The sequence below is a fragment of the Populus trichocarpa genome, chromosome 6, assembly GCF_000002775.5.
Source record: "Populus trichocarpa isolate Nisqually-1 chromosome 6, P.trichocarpa_v4.1, whole genome shotgun sequence".
NCBI lineage: Eukaryota > Viridiplantae > Streptophyta > Magnoliopsida > Malpighiales > Salicaceae > Populus > Populus trichocarpa.
The window spans coordinates 23,055,557-23,069,937 of NC_037290.2; the positions used below are offsets into that span (position 1 = coordinate 23,055,557).

At 31.7% G+C, this 14,381-nt stretch overlaps 1 protein-coding gene and 1 non-coding gene across 2 annotated transcripts; one reads left to right on the forward strand and one right to left on the reverse strand.

The window, feature by feature from the left end:
- Positions 1 to 3,032, reverse strand: LOC7470687 (cytokinin riboside 5'-monophosphate phosphoribohydrolase LOG8). Its single transcript, XM_024603167.2, has 8 exons — positions 2,906 to 3,032; positions 2,473 to 2,674; positions 2,040 to 2,137; positions 1,877 to 1,907; positions 1,331 to 1,430; positions 1,093 to 1,163; positions 867 to 1,010; positions 1 to 268 (listed from the first exon to the last, which is right to left on the reverse strand). The coding sequence occupies exons 2-8, from the start codon at positions 2,587 to 2,589 to the stop codon at positions 176 to 178; spliced, it is 654 nt and encodes a 217-aa protein (XP_024458935.1). The 5' UTR covers positions 2,590 to 2,674; positions 2,906 to 3,032; the 3' UTR covers positions 1 to 175.
- Positions 3,033 to 10,267: 7,235 nt separating this feature from the next.
- TRNAL-CAA (transfer RNA leucine (anticodon CAA)) lies at positions 10,268 to 10,351 on the forward strand. The gene has a single exon. It is a non-coding gene; the product is annotated as a tRNA-Leu (tRNA).
- The last annotated feature ends 4,030 nt before the right edge of the window (positions 10,352 to 14,381 follow it).

The following is a 14,381-nucleotide window of genomic DNA, read 5'->3' on the forward strand; positions in this document are numbered from 1 at the left end:
AGTTCTGAAACAGCATGGATGATTCTAATAGACTTCAAACCATAAAACAACGACAAAAGTACATAGTACCCAACAATTATGTGGTCCCATTTCAGAAAGAATCTTCTACACAGCTCAGAGTTACGATGGATTACATCAGGAATTAATTTGGGATAAAGACCTACCACCGAAACCCTCACTGTGCATTCTGTTGTTTAGGATAGTCTCCGAGTTGCTCCATATTCCAGCTTTCACGAGGCGCAACCTGTTTGTGGGAAGGAGTGTATAGCTGCAAAAATTTTAGAAGTTCAAAATTCTGTCAAGTAATAAGGCTCTATTAGTTGTAACTAAATATTAACTTCAAGAAAAAGCTATTGATAGGCTCTTGGAACAACTACAAGCCAAGTGGCTGGCAATGTCCCATTTGAAGTTACAGGGGGGGAATGCAACAAAAAGGATGGAATATGTAGTAAATGCACTCCCATTCTCTACATTCCAATAGTAACTAATGGAAGACATCATGTCGGTAAACATGAGGACGGACTTGTCCAAGTTTGAACCAGTTTTTCTTTCCATACATTATTTTCAATTTGTGACCTCATCAAACCAACAAACTGGAATCCACATCACTGGCAATTTTGCAATTTTTCATCGTAAATTTAAGAAGAAAATGTATTCTTATCATCGAACATTTTTTTAAAAAGAAAAACTAGTGAAATTGCTCCCGTCATTTTGAGGTAATAAAGCATGTGAATTACAATTGGTCCAACTACAAGCAAGTCTTATAGTTATGCATTCTCCCTTATTTAGTTATTTTTTTAACATTTTTTTCTTTATGTTTTCACAAAAAGTAAATTTTCTCCAACCCCGAGTATCTAAGATTTTACCTCCATCTTTTCCATAAGTTCTTTGGCTGTTGGAGCAGAGACAACAATGTCCCGAGCACCGGGCTTGATGAAACCTTGTTCGACACCATTGTCAAATAATGCAAGCAAACAGTTATAGTATCCATCAACATTTAGCAAACCAACCTGTGCAGAGTACCACTCAGTTTCAACATGGAAAGGTAGTTTGCCTAAATATGATCCTCAAGCATGGAGAATGGAAGGTTACCGGTTTCTTATGAATTCCAAGTTGCGACCATGTGATCATCTCTAATAGCTCTTCCATGGTTCCATACCCTCCTACAAGAATACACAAGTATTACCACTTATTATCAGAAGCATTTTAAAAACTAAAGAAATCCTGTTAGAGAACATGAATTAAGATCTCTACTTCTGCTTCTCAGGTATGAAATTATATCTGCTAATTGTTCATTGAGAAAATTGATGAGAACAGCAAAGATCATTACCAGGAAGAGCAATAAAAGCATCTGATTCTTTAGCCATGACAGCTTTACGCTCATGCATGTCCACAACAGTTCTTACTTCTCCAACAGTTTGACCAGATATCTGGAATGTTGCAGAAAACAATTTACTGGTGAACAACTGATCACAATTTTACTGCTAAGAAGTATAACTTCTTTTCAGCAAAGAGAGCTAGAACTAATATTATAAAGGGTCCGGTAAATTTCTAACCAAAAAGTCCAGATGGGGATTAGAATGCTAAAGCAAAATACAAACAGATGAAAGTCCAAAGGGAAAAGCACCACTAATATTTCAAAGGAGTCAAAATGATAGAGTTAATAACTTCAAAAGCAATAAGAGAAAAAACTTGTAAAACCTAAGTACTTAAAGAGTGAAAACCAGAAGCAAATCAAATTTGAAACAAAAAAAACCTTGTCAGCATACCGGCAGTCCAAATTACAATCAGAATAAGAAAGATATTCACAAAAAGCACCATAGTTGAAGACATTGACAAGAGGGCAAAATTTTATTTGAGTTAAAAGCATAGGTACCTCAAGAGGCATGAGTGCTTTTGGAATGACCCTGCATTTGAGGAGCAACTATTAGTTTAGCACTGCAATATAATAGGAAAAGATCAAACACCTTGTGTTTAATCAAAACAGATAATGAAAAAAAAACGAAGAGTATATTCCTCAATGCAACTTTCTTGATTACCCGAGAACATGGCAGCCCCCATCATACACTTTCTGGGATATCAATCCCATCAGTCCAACACTTCCTCCACCATAGACCAGTTCTATCTTCCGCTTCACCTACAAGCCACATTCAATATCAGCAAACCAGAAACCAAACTAATCATTGTAACAAAAGCTAAACACCATTTCCATTTTCACAGATAAGAGTCATTTAGACCATTAATCAGTACAAACCAAGATAAGTCTTGCTTGCAAACATAAACCCATTCTAGTACAAGAACTATCCAAACAAGTGCACTGAGTTACATATATCAAACACCTCACAGCACCTTTAAGGTATCCATAAATGACAAAAGGTATCAAAAAGGTCAAATATTTGAGACCAACAAACACAAGAGCAATCTTAGTCAATGAAAACAATATCTATGAAAAAGTGAGTTTATTGGACCAACCAGTTCATCTCCCAATTCAATAGCAGCATCGCTGAAGACTTGTCTGTTGCCAGAGTTGCTTCCACAAAACACACACACCCTCTTGAACTTGCTACTCCTTGTGTTGCCTTCTTCCATTCACGCAATCTCTATTACAACAACCACCTTAATGCAATCTCTATATATCTATATCCTCCTCGATTCTCAATAAGAAAAGGGGACCCTTTAAATAAAGAAAAACAGAACAAAAGGAAAGACAACAAAAGAAGACAAAAAGCAATCAAGCAAAATCTTAAGTAGATAATAACATTACTTCTTGATAAGCTGCAAGAACCAAACTTTTTTTAGAAATCAATGTTAAAAACTAGAAACAAAAATCTGGGTTGATCTTGAATTTAAGAATCATTTATTAAAAAAACTGAAGAAATCAAAAGGGATGTATTGTTTCTTATACATTTGGAGAATGAGAACATAAGAAGCCCACATGCTCCATGCCCTTTCTAATCCAACGTCTCTCTTTCGGCTTTGTTGTATTTTTACATATATTTGGAGTATTAAATTAAACAAGCATAGTAATTAAAAAAAAAAATACAGCTGGTCAGTAATTGATGAATGATAAAACAAAAAAAAAATTATTTAATTTTCCTTGGTCAAACGCAAAATCCAAGTAGTTTTAACTTGTACATGACAAAAAGAATAATGAAGCAAATATTCCCTAAAAATTGCTTCTTTTTTTCACCGTTTGACTTTCCTTAGCACATTGATGGTTCTTGCACACTCCAACTTCAAGTTGTAATGGTGTTTTGAATAATTTTAGAAGTTCATTTGATGGTTAAAAAAAATCACATTTTATTTTTAGAGTTTAAATTTTTTAATTATAATTAAAAAAATTCATCAAAATGCAACAAGCCAATATAAAAGCATTATTAAGATTGTCTACGAAGGTATTCTAACTCGAAAATACCCATGGAAAAAAAAAATATTCTAACTATATACCTAGTGTCATTTTTTTTCTATAGTTCATACTGGTATTTTTCTTATTCAATTTACACAAATTATTTAAGTCATAATAAATATACCTGTAAAAACAATATATATCCCATGTCTAATTTTACACTCCAAATGGGGTTTCTTTTCTTAATATGTTCATGTTATATTCTATTTTGGTGTAATATATCAAACATATTAGTAATAATAGTTTTTAAACTTTAATGATTAATTTTATATCAGTTTTCGTGAATAAAGATTAAGTACTTTTTAAATTATCGTTTATATTCAAATTGTTGTATTTAAAAAACGATTAACAATATTTTTTTTATTTTTTCGATTAAAAATAACGTTAGTAAGAGTTTGTTAAGCTTTAAAATAAATTTTTTTTAATTTTAATGTTAAGGATAACCCTATAAATGAGGAAGCACATTCCCTGACCATCATGTCAATCCTCTCAAGTTATTGTTAGTTAATTTTTAGAGAATGTTTGTTTAACCTGATTGAGTATGATGATGTTATAAAATCCAAAGGAGTTTAATAATAAGATTAGTGTGTTGGATAATTTAATTAATTTTATAATTTAAGTATTTTGTTCTTCTCTTCCTAGTTAAAGTGGCTAACAGTCGGTATGTGATGTTTAGCATGTAAAGGTAAATATGATTGTTGGCTGGTATCTGAAAAAAAAATTATGGAATTAAAGACTATCTGATATTTATTAAAATATCTTTTTAGAGGAACAAAATGTCATGATATTTTTAAGAGAGTTTCTTGCAGCTTGTCAGACATATATGTACTTGAATTTGGTACGTAGCTAAGCTTAGAGATGTACCAACATGTACTTTAGCTCAACGTGTAGCTGAGTTTAGAGATGTATCAACATGTAATTGGGCTTAGTGCGTTGCTAAATTTAAAAATGTTGGGTCTAATAATTTCCCAGAACCATATACACTTAGGCTCATAGTATAACTAAGTTCAGAGATATTAAATCATTACCCTATCTTTGATCTTTTTTTTAACATAGATTTTAGACAAAAATAACATGTATAAAATACATTGATTCATCACCCCTTGAGTAATTTGTTTTCCCCATAATATAACGCTTTATATTATGGTATAAAATGTCTTATATATATATATATATATATATATATATATATATATATATATATATATAAAGTAATTTTTTCATCAAATATTTGAATTTCTTAAAAATTTTACTAAAAACTAACTTTGGAATGAGGTACTAGTGTTTATTTTTGCATTATAACATGCTTTTCAAATCTTATGAAAAATGTGTTTTGCATTCCAACCTTCTTTTCAATATTTGAAAATGTATTTTGGATGTTTTAATATGTTATGTCAAAATTGAAAAAACACTATTTTTAACACATTTAATTAGAAAACATTGTTAAAAATTATAATACACCATAATATCAAACACATGTTAATGTAGCATTTAGTTACTGTCCTAAAAAAAAATAACAGAAACAATGGAGATAAAGATATGTTTGGTTAAGGAGATAAAGATATGTTTGGTTAAAGAGATAAAGACATAGATATAAAAATAAATATGTCTTTGTGATAATTTTGGAAAGAATTTATGTACTTTTAAAACAGTAAGTATAAAGAAGACATGTCTCCAAAGACAATATTTTTTATTTTTTATTCCTAAAACATCATTGTAAAAAACCTTTAATTTCAAAATTGTCTAACTAAGACATGTAATGATAAAAATAGTTATTATCATAGTTTTAAAACCCAACTCGATGAATCAATCCACGACTAAGCCCGGGTCACTGGTCGAGGCCTGATTTGACCCAAGTCAATATAATAATAAAAATAATAATTATTATATTTTTAAAACCCTATTCAGGGGTCGACTCGGGGCAATGCCCAAGTGACATATTGGGAAGGTCAACTCCGGTTGACCCGAGTCAACATAAAAATAAAAAAAGTTATTATCATAGTTTTAAAACTCGACTCTAGAGTCAACCCGAGACAAGGTTCGAGTCACAGGTCAAGAGTGTCAACCCGGTTGATCCAATTTTGTTTTTTTTTTTAATATTAAAGCAACCTTGGACAAGGTTTTTGACCAAAAGTTTTTTCAAAAAAATCAACAGGTTTTTAACCCGTGTTTTATCCTAGGTCAATATAGGTTTTTATCGAGGTCAGGTCGAGTCAATCATTCTTTTATTTTTATAAACTTGGACTAGTCCAAGCTCTGAATTGGCATGGTTCCGGATCAACTCGCCAAGTCAGTCCTGATTTTATAACCAAGAATATTATAATATTAAAAAAAGAAAAAAGAGACTTCTTCACATCTCTCCCTCCTTTGTTTTTTGGTTTTTTTATCAGGGAACAATAAACAAATACCACCTGCTACTACCTAGATAACAAGTCAAGACTTCCTTTTTCTTTTTTCTCTAACGTTAAAGACATGGTGCTGTATTAATTCGTAGCTCTAATGTTACGAAGCAAATGACATGTCGGCGGGCTAATTTTCTCTTGGATCAGCAAAGAGGGATTTATTTTTTATTTTTTATTTTTCAATTTAAAGGTAACGTAAGGAGGTGTTTGGTGTCTCATAAAAGGATTAAAATAAGGGCAGGTTAATGGATGGACAAAACAGAGCCGTCCCTTTGATGATATTATTTTTTAATAATAATGCTTTCTTTCATGTCTGGATTGGTGTCTTCTTGTGTAATGGTCCTCCTGACAGGGATAGATTTGTGCATTAAACCCCTCTCTCTTTCTCCACTTTATCATGATAGAAATATGGCATAAAGAAGCTCCACCGGACCCCTCCGGCCCTCCCTCCTCTCCTCCTCCTCCGAGGCCGGGTCTCATAATTTCGACACGACAATCTGACTTTATTTTTTCAACAACAACCACCACAGCAGCAACAACAATATTATTATAGATTTAGTGTTTTTTTTATCGAAATTAAAATGATCCGAATTCAAAGTAATTCCAGATTTTTATATTGGATTGGATCAATTAGAGCTCATGTGTTGTTTTAGATCTATCTTTGCTGCAAGTACTTTTGGCCAGGCTTCAATCCTAGAAAAGATGGGATGGGATGGGATTTAGATTGTGACTAGTTTATTCAATTTTTTTTATTTTATTTTTGTAGCAAAAAGAAATGGGCGGCCATTGGCAGCATGTTTTTTTGTTGCAGCAAGAAATTTGTTTTATTGCGAGTCTTTTTCTTATCGTCAGTCAAAATCATGGTCGGGAGCCACAAAAAATACTCGTTATTTCTACCAAAGAAATAATAATATAAAATCCCATAAAAAAAAATTAAATGGTATTTTATCAAACAATTGAATAAAGATACTATTTCGGAGTATGGTTATGGTTACTTTTCAAAGTATTTTTCATGCCAAAATACATCAAAATAATATTTTTATATTTTTTAAGAATTATTTTTGAGATCAGCACATCAAAACAATTCAAAACATAAAAAAAAAAATTAATCTTTAATAAAAAAATTTTGAATTTTTATGGAACGCGGTGCCCAAATGATGCCAAAATCTAAAACATAATCATGAAATATTGTTAAAAAAGAATGTTAGCTAATATCATAAAAAAAAATTATGATTTTGTAAAAAAATGGAATTCCAATGATATCCAATAAAACAAAAAATCAAATTATTTTTAGCTAGTGAATCTATTTCAATGGGCAAGACTCAAGAGTGTCAGACTTAGGGAATATATATAAAGAACGGGCCAAGTGCGTGCGTGGGCCTGCTCAGTGGGCCACGAGACCGAAATCTCCAAAACGTGAAGCCCAACATGGAACTGAACTGTGCTAGACCATGAATCTAATTATAATCACTGCACAAGAGGCAAACAGCAAGCATTCTTGCCCATGTTTCCTAGAGATTGGTTAGTTAAGATAATCCCTCAGTATCAATGTACCTTTTTTTCCTAGGATCCTCCTAAATATTGTGGAGGTTAGTTTTGCATTGCCTTGCGTAGCTAGCTTACAGCTAAGAAGAGAGAAGAAGGGAGAAGAAGAGAGATGAACGATGAGGATTTTCCACAAATACAACCAACTTAACCGTCAATGAAGGGCTTATCTGTATTGAAGCAGCACCCAGATGTCAAATATTGGCATCTTTGCCTCCTCGCCTCTATTTCCCTTCCTTCAATCCTAACTCCAAGCATTCTGTTTGGATACTCAGAAATTATAGAAAACAAGAAAAGTGGCCGTTTTTTCTCGATTTTTTCTTTATGAATATCAAAGCCAGTTCCTCCTCCTTCGGCACCATCTCAAACAATTAACATCAACAAAGAAAAACTCCTTGACCCTTTTTTCCTGTATTGTTTATGCACTGGTTTTTGTATGAAATTTCTTTGGCCAATGGTCAATGAATTCGTAATCCAACATTTTCATTTTCTTTGTTCCTTGCAACAATGGCTGGAGCATTGGCTATGATCAAAAGTCTCTGCGGTGCCCGGTTTCGAAGATCACGATCAAAAGCATCAGAATCACCCCAACAAAGAGGGGAATCGAATTCGGATGTGAGCACCTCACCATCATTGGCCTCCCCATCGCCGCCGCCACAAGCAGCAGCCATGGAAACAAGAACGGCGCCTCCACATACACAAGCAGGCGGTGCAGCAGAATCTCACGATATAAAAGAGAATGATGCCCAGGAAATAAAAGAATTGCCTTTACCACCGGCTATGCAATTGACAGCCGAGACTACTTCCGCCAGCAACTGCATGAAAAAGTCTGCCTCCACGCGGAGTCTAAGCAGCATGAGCATGAAAGCCATAAGCATGAAGTTGCCAAGAAGCATGTCATTGGTGAGGAAGGACGGAGATGACAAAAAGAATCAAAAGAAGAAAGGGAAACCGAAGCATGAGGATTCAGTTTGGATGAAGACAATAATATTAGGGGAAAAGTGCAAGGTACCAGATGAAGATGAAGCTGTGATTTATGACGGCAAGGGAAAAAGAATCTCAACATATCACAAAAAGGCCTCGTGTTCTAGGCAGAATTCTCAAATTGATTTAAATGCAATTCCTTCTCAAGACAGGGAAAAGGGGGTCTCAAGAGAAGAGGGTGAAGAATTCTCTTGATGTTAATGGATCATCTTAATTTGTGTTATCAAAGGGTAGGAAACCTTTTCTGTTTTCTTTCTATGTTCTTCTTCTTCAAAAAATAAACGTGCATGGATTTATTATGATACTCAATGAGAAAATCAGGAGCAAAAATGGTTTTCTTCCTGCTAAAATTGTTATGATTTCAAATTTGATAAAGACAAGGTCATAGTCCTTTTAATACATTAGCAATTCTGACAGTTATATTATAATAGATGAATTCTATCAGTATCAATGCATGCAGTTTCTTCGTCCAAATATTTCCAGGACGATAAAATTAAACCAGACCAATACCAATATTATCTTGCTCTGGGCAATCGTAAGTTGTTAATGCAATAAAATCTGTCAAAATGCTACGTGAGGTGCTGCCATTCCTCAGTTTGGTTTAAAATAATGAAAAAAAGATTCTACAATGGTATCACCACTAGACTTGTGAAGTTGTTCTTCCATATTTACCACCAAATTGCAAGGTGACCTCGTAAATTTAGAAAAAATGGATATCTCAACAGCCAGGGCTTTTGTCTTTGGTAATTCAAACTGCAGCCAGGATTGAGCAAGTAAACATAGCTAATTGCAGTGCTGAATGCATTAGGACTAGATTCTGGAGTCACCTCTACAGTGGTTTCCCTGATGATCGGGCGGAAATGTTTTAACCAATGCCTCGAAATCCAACCTGTATTCAAAGCAGTTTCTTTAAGAACTTCATGATGATTTGTCATTTCCTACTATCGATAAAGATATCAATTTTGTCATTCCTTGTTATTTCAAGATTCCGCAAAAGAGAACCGTGCATTATCATAAATTCATCTAAAAATCAACGGAATTATCAATGAATAATTTTTTCAGTAAATTATAATGATAATGGCCGACAAATACTATTCCGTCTGTAATTTGATTAGTATATACCGATAGAATAATATTATTGATATATACCAATGAAATTACAGACAGAATATATAGATTTTTAACTAAATATGGTGTGCAGCAAAATTGATATAGTTCGCCTTATGATAAGGAGTGATTTTAAGAAGTTAGATATGAATTTGTTATAACTAAATAGGAATCTGATCTGAATAGATTATTTGAATGATCTAGTAGATATATTTATGGACTAGTGGGATAAGTTGTGCCAAATCAAAGTAACGACTCAAAATGACAATAACTTTCTATCCGATCTTTGGATCGCGTTTAAATTTTTATAGGGGTTTTCAAATACCATTTCCTTCGAGTAGCTATGAAATCACTACTCTAACCTTCGTATCTTTAGATTTTGAAAATATCACCCCGAGGCTCCAGTTTTGACAGTTTTTGTAATTTTCCTTATTATTTTTGAATTTCATACTCGGATTTTATACTTTCTTCTTTTGTAATCTTGGATTTTTATTTTTTAATTGAGGTAGGGTTTCTATCCTATTTAAAGTTTTGTAAATCTATAAAAAAAATAAAAGCAAACTCTATAATTATTATTCTAAAATAAATAAAACCTACAAACTTAAAATTTATACCAGCAGCCTCTTTCACTTATTAAAATTATCGTGTTCTTTCTGTGTTTTTACTGTCTTCAGCTTAAAAATCTTGCACAAACAAAGTGATGCCCTCAACTCCAGAAGGTTTATGATGCATCATTAATAACTGTTGATATATTTTGAGAACAGCAGACATTGAAACAATGAATTATGGTTTTATATCATTAAAAGCAAAACTATCATAAGAGGTCAGGATGGCCGAGTGGTCTAAGGCGCCAGACTCAAGTTCTGGTCTTCGAAAGAGGGCGTGGGTTCAAATCCCACTTCTGACATCCAGTTTTTGTTATTTGACTTGTGTAAAAGTACATAAATCAATTTATTTGCATATATTTTTTTTTAATAATCTCATATCCATACACTAAATTTGATGTATTCATGAGTCCAATAATTATTAATTTTGATTTATATAATCTAAATTTCATAGTTTTTTTTTTTTGAAATCTTTAATGTGTTATGTCTTTTATTTATAGCATCTACAAGTTTATTCAAACCTTCATGGTAGAAAAAAATAAATTTACAAACATGATGGGATTTTAAGTAAAAAAAATTACTGTATCTCTCATTGCAGTTTTGATATTCTATCACTGTGGAACAACATGAAAAATGGAAAGATGAGAGAAACATGGTGCTAAGCAAAGTTTCCATAATTAATTACTGTTTTAGTTATATGAAATTCGATTTTTATCTTGATTTTAATATTATAAAATCTTGAGATAGAGATGGAACGAGTAGAATGAAAGATGTGGCGGGAATTCTTGCAAAATTATCAATACCTGCAGCTGGACCACGAACGTACACATGCCATCCTCGTATCTTTCTTTTTTCGGGTAAAATATGTTCTGATCTTCAGAAAAAAATTTTCCCAGGGTAGCATCTGACCACTTCTTGAGCTTTATTAGTAAGTAGTTTTGAATATTTATTTTAATAATTTTATGGAATAAAATAACTTGGAAAGAGAAAAGATGAGAAAAACAATGAGCATTCCATCCATTTTCTTCTTTTTTGAACGCGAAAAAGGTAGCATTGAGATTGACTGTTGCCATTTACCTTGCAAGACTGTGTTGGGGCTAGCTATATTTTATTTTCTTATAATTTTTGATGTTTAGTGTCAGGGAGGAGTGAGCGTTTCAGAATCAGATAGCCCTCTTTTTCTCTTGCTAAGGGAGGCATTATTGCTTTCAACTCACAGTGAGTGGTGCTTCCCAGAAAGGAGGTTTTCTTGTACTAGGACTTGTTAAGAGTTTTGATCATCTCTCATGGTGGAATTGCAGTCTAAGATAATACACTAATTGTATTATTTAGGATGACAGTCAACTGGAGTTGCAGATGGTTGCTGTAATTTTTGTTGACGACTCTGCAGATTCTGCAATTTATTATGTTTCTGAGTAACATTACCTAAAATATACTAATTGTATATTTAAAAGGAAAAAAAAAAAAAAAAACTCTTTGCATTTAAGATTCAGTTAGATGAACTGGGAATCAAGACATAGGCTGTGATTCAGTTAGATCAACTGGGAATCAGGACTCTGCATCTCATGAACCGCTGGAAAGAACAGGCTGTGATTTTAGGTTGGATTTTGATGTTTTGTTTTAAATATTACAGATCTGCAAAATGTCTGTTGATTTTTGTTCTTGCTTTGAGGAAATATGAAATTTGGATCGAAGAAAGGATCACCTAACTATGGTCCAGGCAATACACCAGTTTATCTCAATGTTTATGACTTGGCACCCATGAATGGCTACACCTATTGGGCAGGCCTCGGCATCTTTCACTCTGGTGTGGAAGGCCAAGGCTCCCAAGTGATAGGTTGTCTTAATTCCTTAATCCTGCTTACTTTATGATAGGTTCCATATGCGACTGCATATTATTAGCGTCCATGCTTTTTGGCTAACAAGTTGATTATATGTGTCATTAATTTTATTTATATAAACATATTTAATTTATTAATAAAAGTTTATTTATTTTTATTTGATTGATAAATTAAATATTTGATTAATGAATCTAGACTAAAAATAAAGTCCTTAGAACAAAATGTTTTGTAAAAAGAATTATGGAATTATTATAATTATGAAATTTCTATTACATCTAAGCATTTTTTTTTAAATATCCATGGTCAATGTTCTATTAAGACTGGATATAGAGCGTGTTTGGCAGTGCGGTTGCGGGTGCTTTTCAAATAGCTTTTCGTGCTGAAATACATGCCAATGATGTTTTTTTATTTTTTAAAAATCATTTTTGACATCAGCACATCAAAACGATCCAAAAAGTACAAACCGCACTCAATTTTAGCAAAAAAAATAATCAAAATTTGATGAAACGCAGTTACAAACGCAATGTCAAACAGTGCCTAATTAGAGCTGTTGAGACTGTTACATAATATATTCTTTCCTTTGTGAAAGAAAGCAGCTGTTTTCATAAGTTGGGATATGAGAGATATCTAAAACTAATATGTAGGTGCTTATTATATGACATGTTCAATGAATTGACTCGGATGAGAATTTCATATGGAGAGATCACTTATGTCTATGGAAAAACTCATGTGACGGTTGTGTTACTGATCCTTGGACTTGAGATCACTAATTAATCTTATATAGAGAATATTATGTTTTGATCATGTTACATGTTGTCCTAATCAAGGATAATAAATGGACAGATATTGGGTATAACATGAATTATATTAAGGTATTTAAGTAATCAAGAGATGATTCATTACCTTTAGTGAATTAGAGAAAATGTTACATATGTTTTTAAATGTTATTTAATGTAAATCCTTGCGCAAGGTAGAATGAGATTTGTAAAGAGTTTCAAATCTTATTCAAATAATCAATGACTATGGTGTTAAGAACAAACATGATTTGACATAGCAGACACACTTCACGCTATAATGTCTAAATTAAAATATTATTGATGAATGAATAATAATTACACTGGAAAACTAGTCACTAAAAGGTTAAGTCAAACCACTTGTGACTTTTCTAATATTTGAAGGATCATGGTAGGTTGTTAGACATTGAACTTGATCTTCAAATATAAATCAATCAGTTGTTGAATTGATAATAAATTAATTAATTTAATTTATTTAATATTATTTTATGTAAGATTGTAATTTATATTTGGATCAACTTATTAGGAAACTTAATGAGTTCATATATAAGAACCATTGATCAGAAATTAAAATGAGATGATTAATCAAATGTGACTTGATTATAAATAAGTTTTAGAAATTGAAGACTAAAATGTAATTTATATAGGGAATTACAATTCTAGACCTAGAAAAATCAAGTACAGACTTAATTGAATAAATTTCTAAAATTAGCCAAAATAATATATATGATATTATTTAAGGGGAAAATTAATACTTTTCAATTTATATGGTTTTTAGGTTTCCCTATAAATAGAAAGCCATGTCTTTTATTTCATGTGAAGAGTTTAAATGTAAAAATAGTACAATACAAAAACATCTAAACACAAAAGAAAAAAGCTAGCATTCTAAGGTATAACAATCTTTCTATCCTAAAAAGGTTTAGGATATTTCTCACTGATGATTCGTGTGGATTACCATTAGAGGTTGAAAAATTAAGTGACTTGTAGTTTGTGACAACTCAGCCTTGAAATATATATTCAAAGCCGAAAAGAAGTTCATATCTTCAAGTTTGCGTCTTCTTTATTGCTACAATAATTCCTGAAAGCTTATATCAAACATTTAAACTAACAACTTCTCATTTTTATACCCGATTATTAACCTAGTACTTCCAAACCACTAAACAGCTACCAAGTACTTTTAATCCATCTTATAATATCATATAATCTACCATAATAATTATATTTGGTCATACATATAAATATCATTTAAATCTCCTTAACTTTATGTAACTTTTATATATAAAAAGCCTTGATCAATCTTAAACTTTTTTAAATAAAAAAGATTCATATTTCTTACCTTACAATTAAAAAAATAGACTTCACTTTTATTCTCTGCACCTATCACTTCTTTTTTTCTTTAACAAAGGTAAATAACTCTATGGTTTCATTTTTTTGAACTATATATTTATCAAATTCTTTGAAATGTCCAATTTTCTTCTTAGTAAAAAATAACCATAATTATTTATATAAGGTTGATATTGTCTTTTTTAACTTAAATCTTTAGGATATTACAAAAAATAACCATTTTATTATTATTATTATTTAATCACATAAAATATACGAACACATTATTTTGATACATGTTTTTTAACGTGATTTGAAAATCATGAAATATTTTTTAAAATAGTTATTTCAGTTAAAAAAATACTTTCACATTG

Bases quoted from the DNA above. Each gene is read 5' to 3' on its own strand.
- LOC7470687 (XM_024603167.2), bottom strand. From the start codon at position 2,589: ATGGAAGAAGGCAACACAAGGAGTAGCAAGTTCAAGAGGGTGTGTGTG. The intron at 1,431-1,876 runs GTACCTATGCTT...GCAACATTCCAG, and splicing joins AAGCACTCATGCCTCTTGAG to ATATCTGGTCAAACTGTTGG. The intron at 1,164-1,330 runs GTAATGATCTTT...GTATTCTTGTAG, and splicing joins TGCTTTTATTGCTCTTCCTG to GAGGGTATGGAACCATGGAA.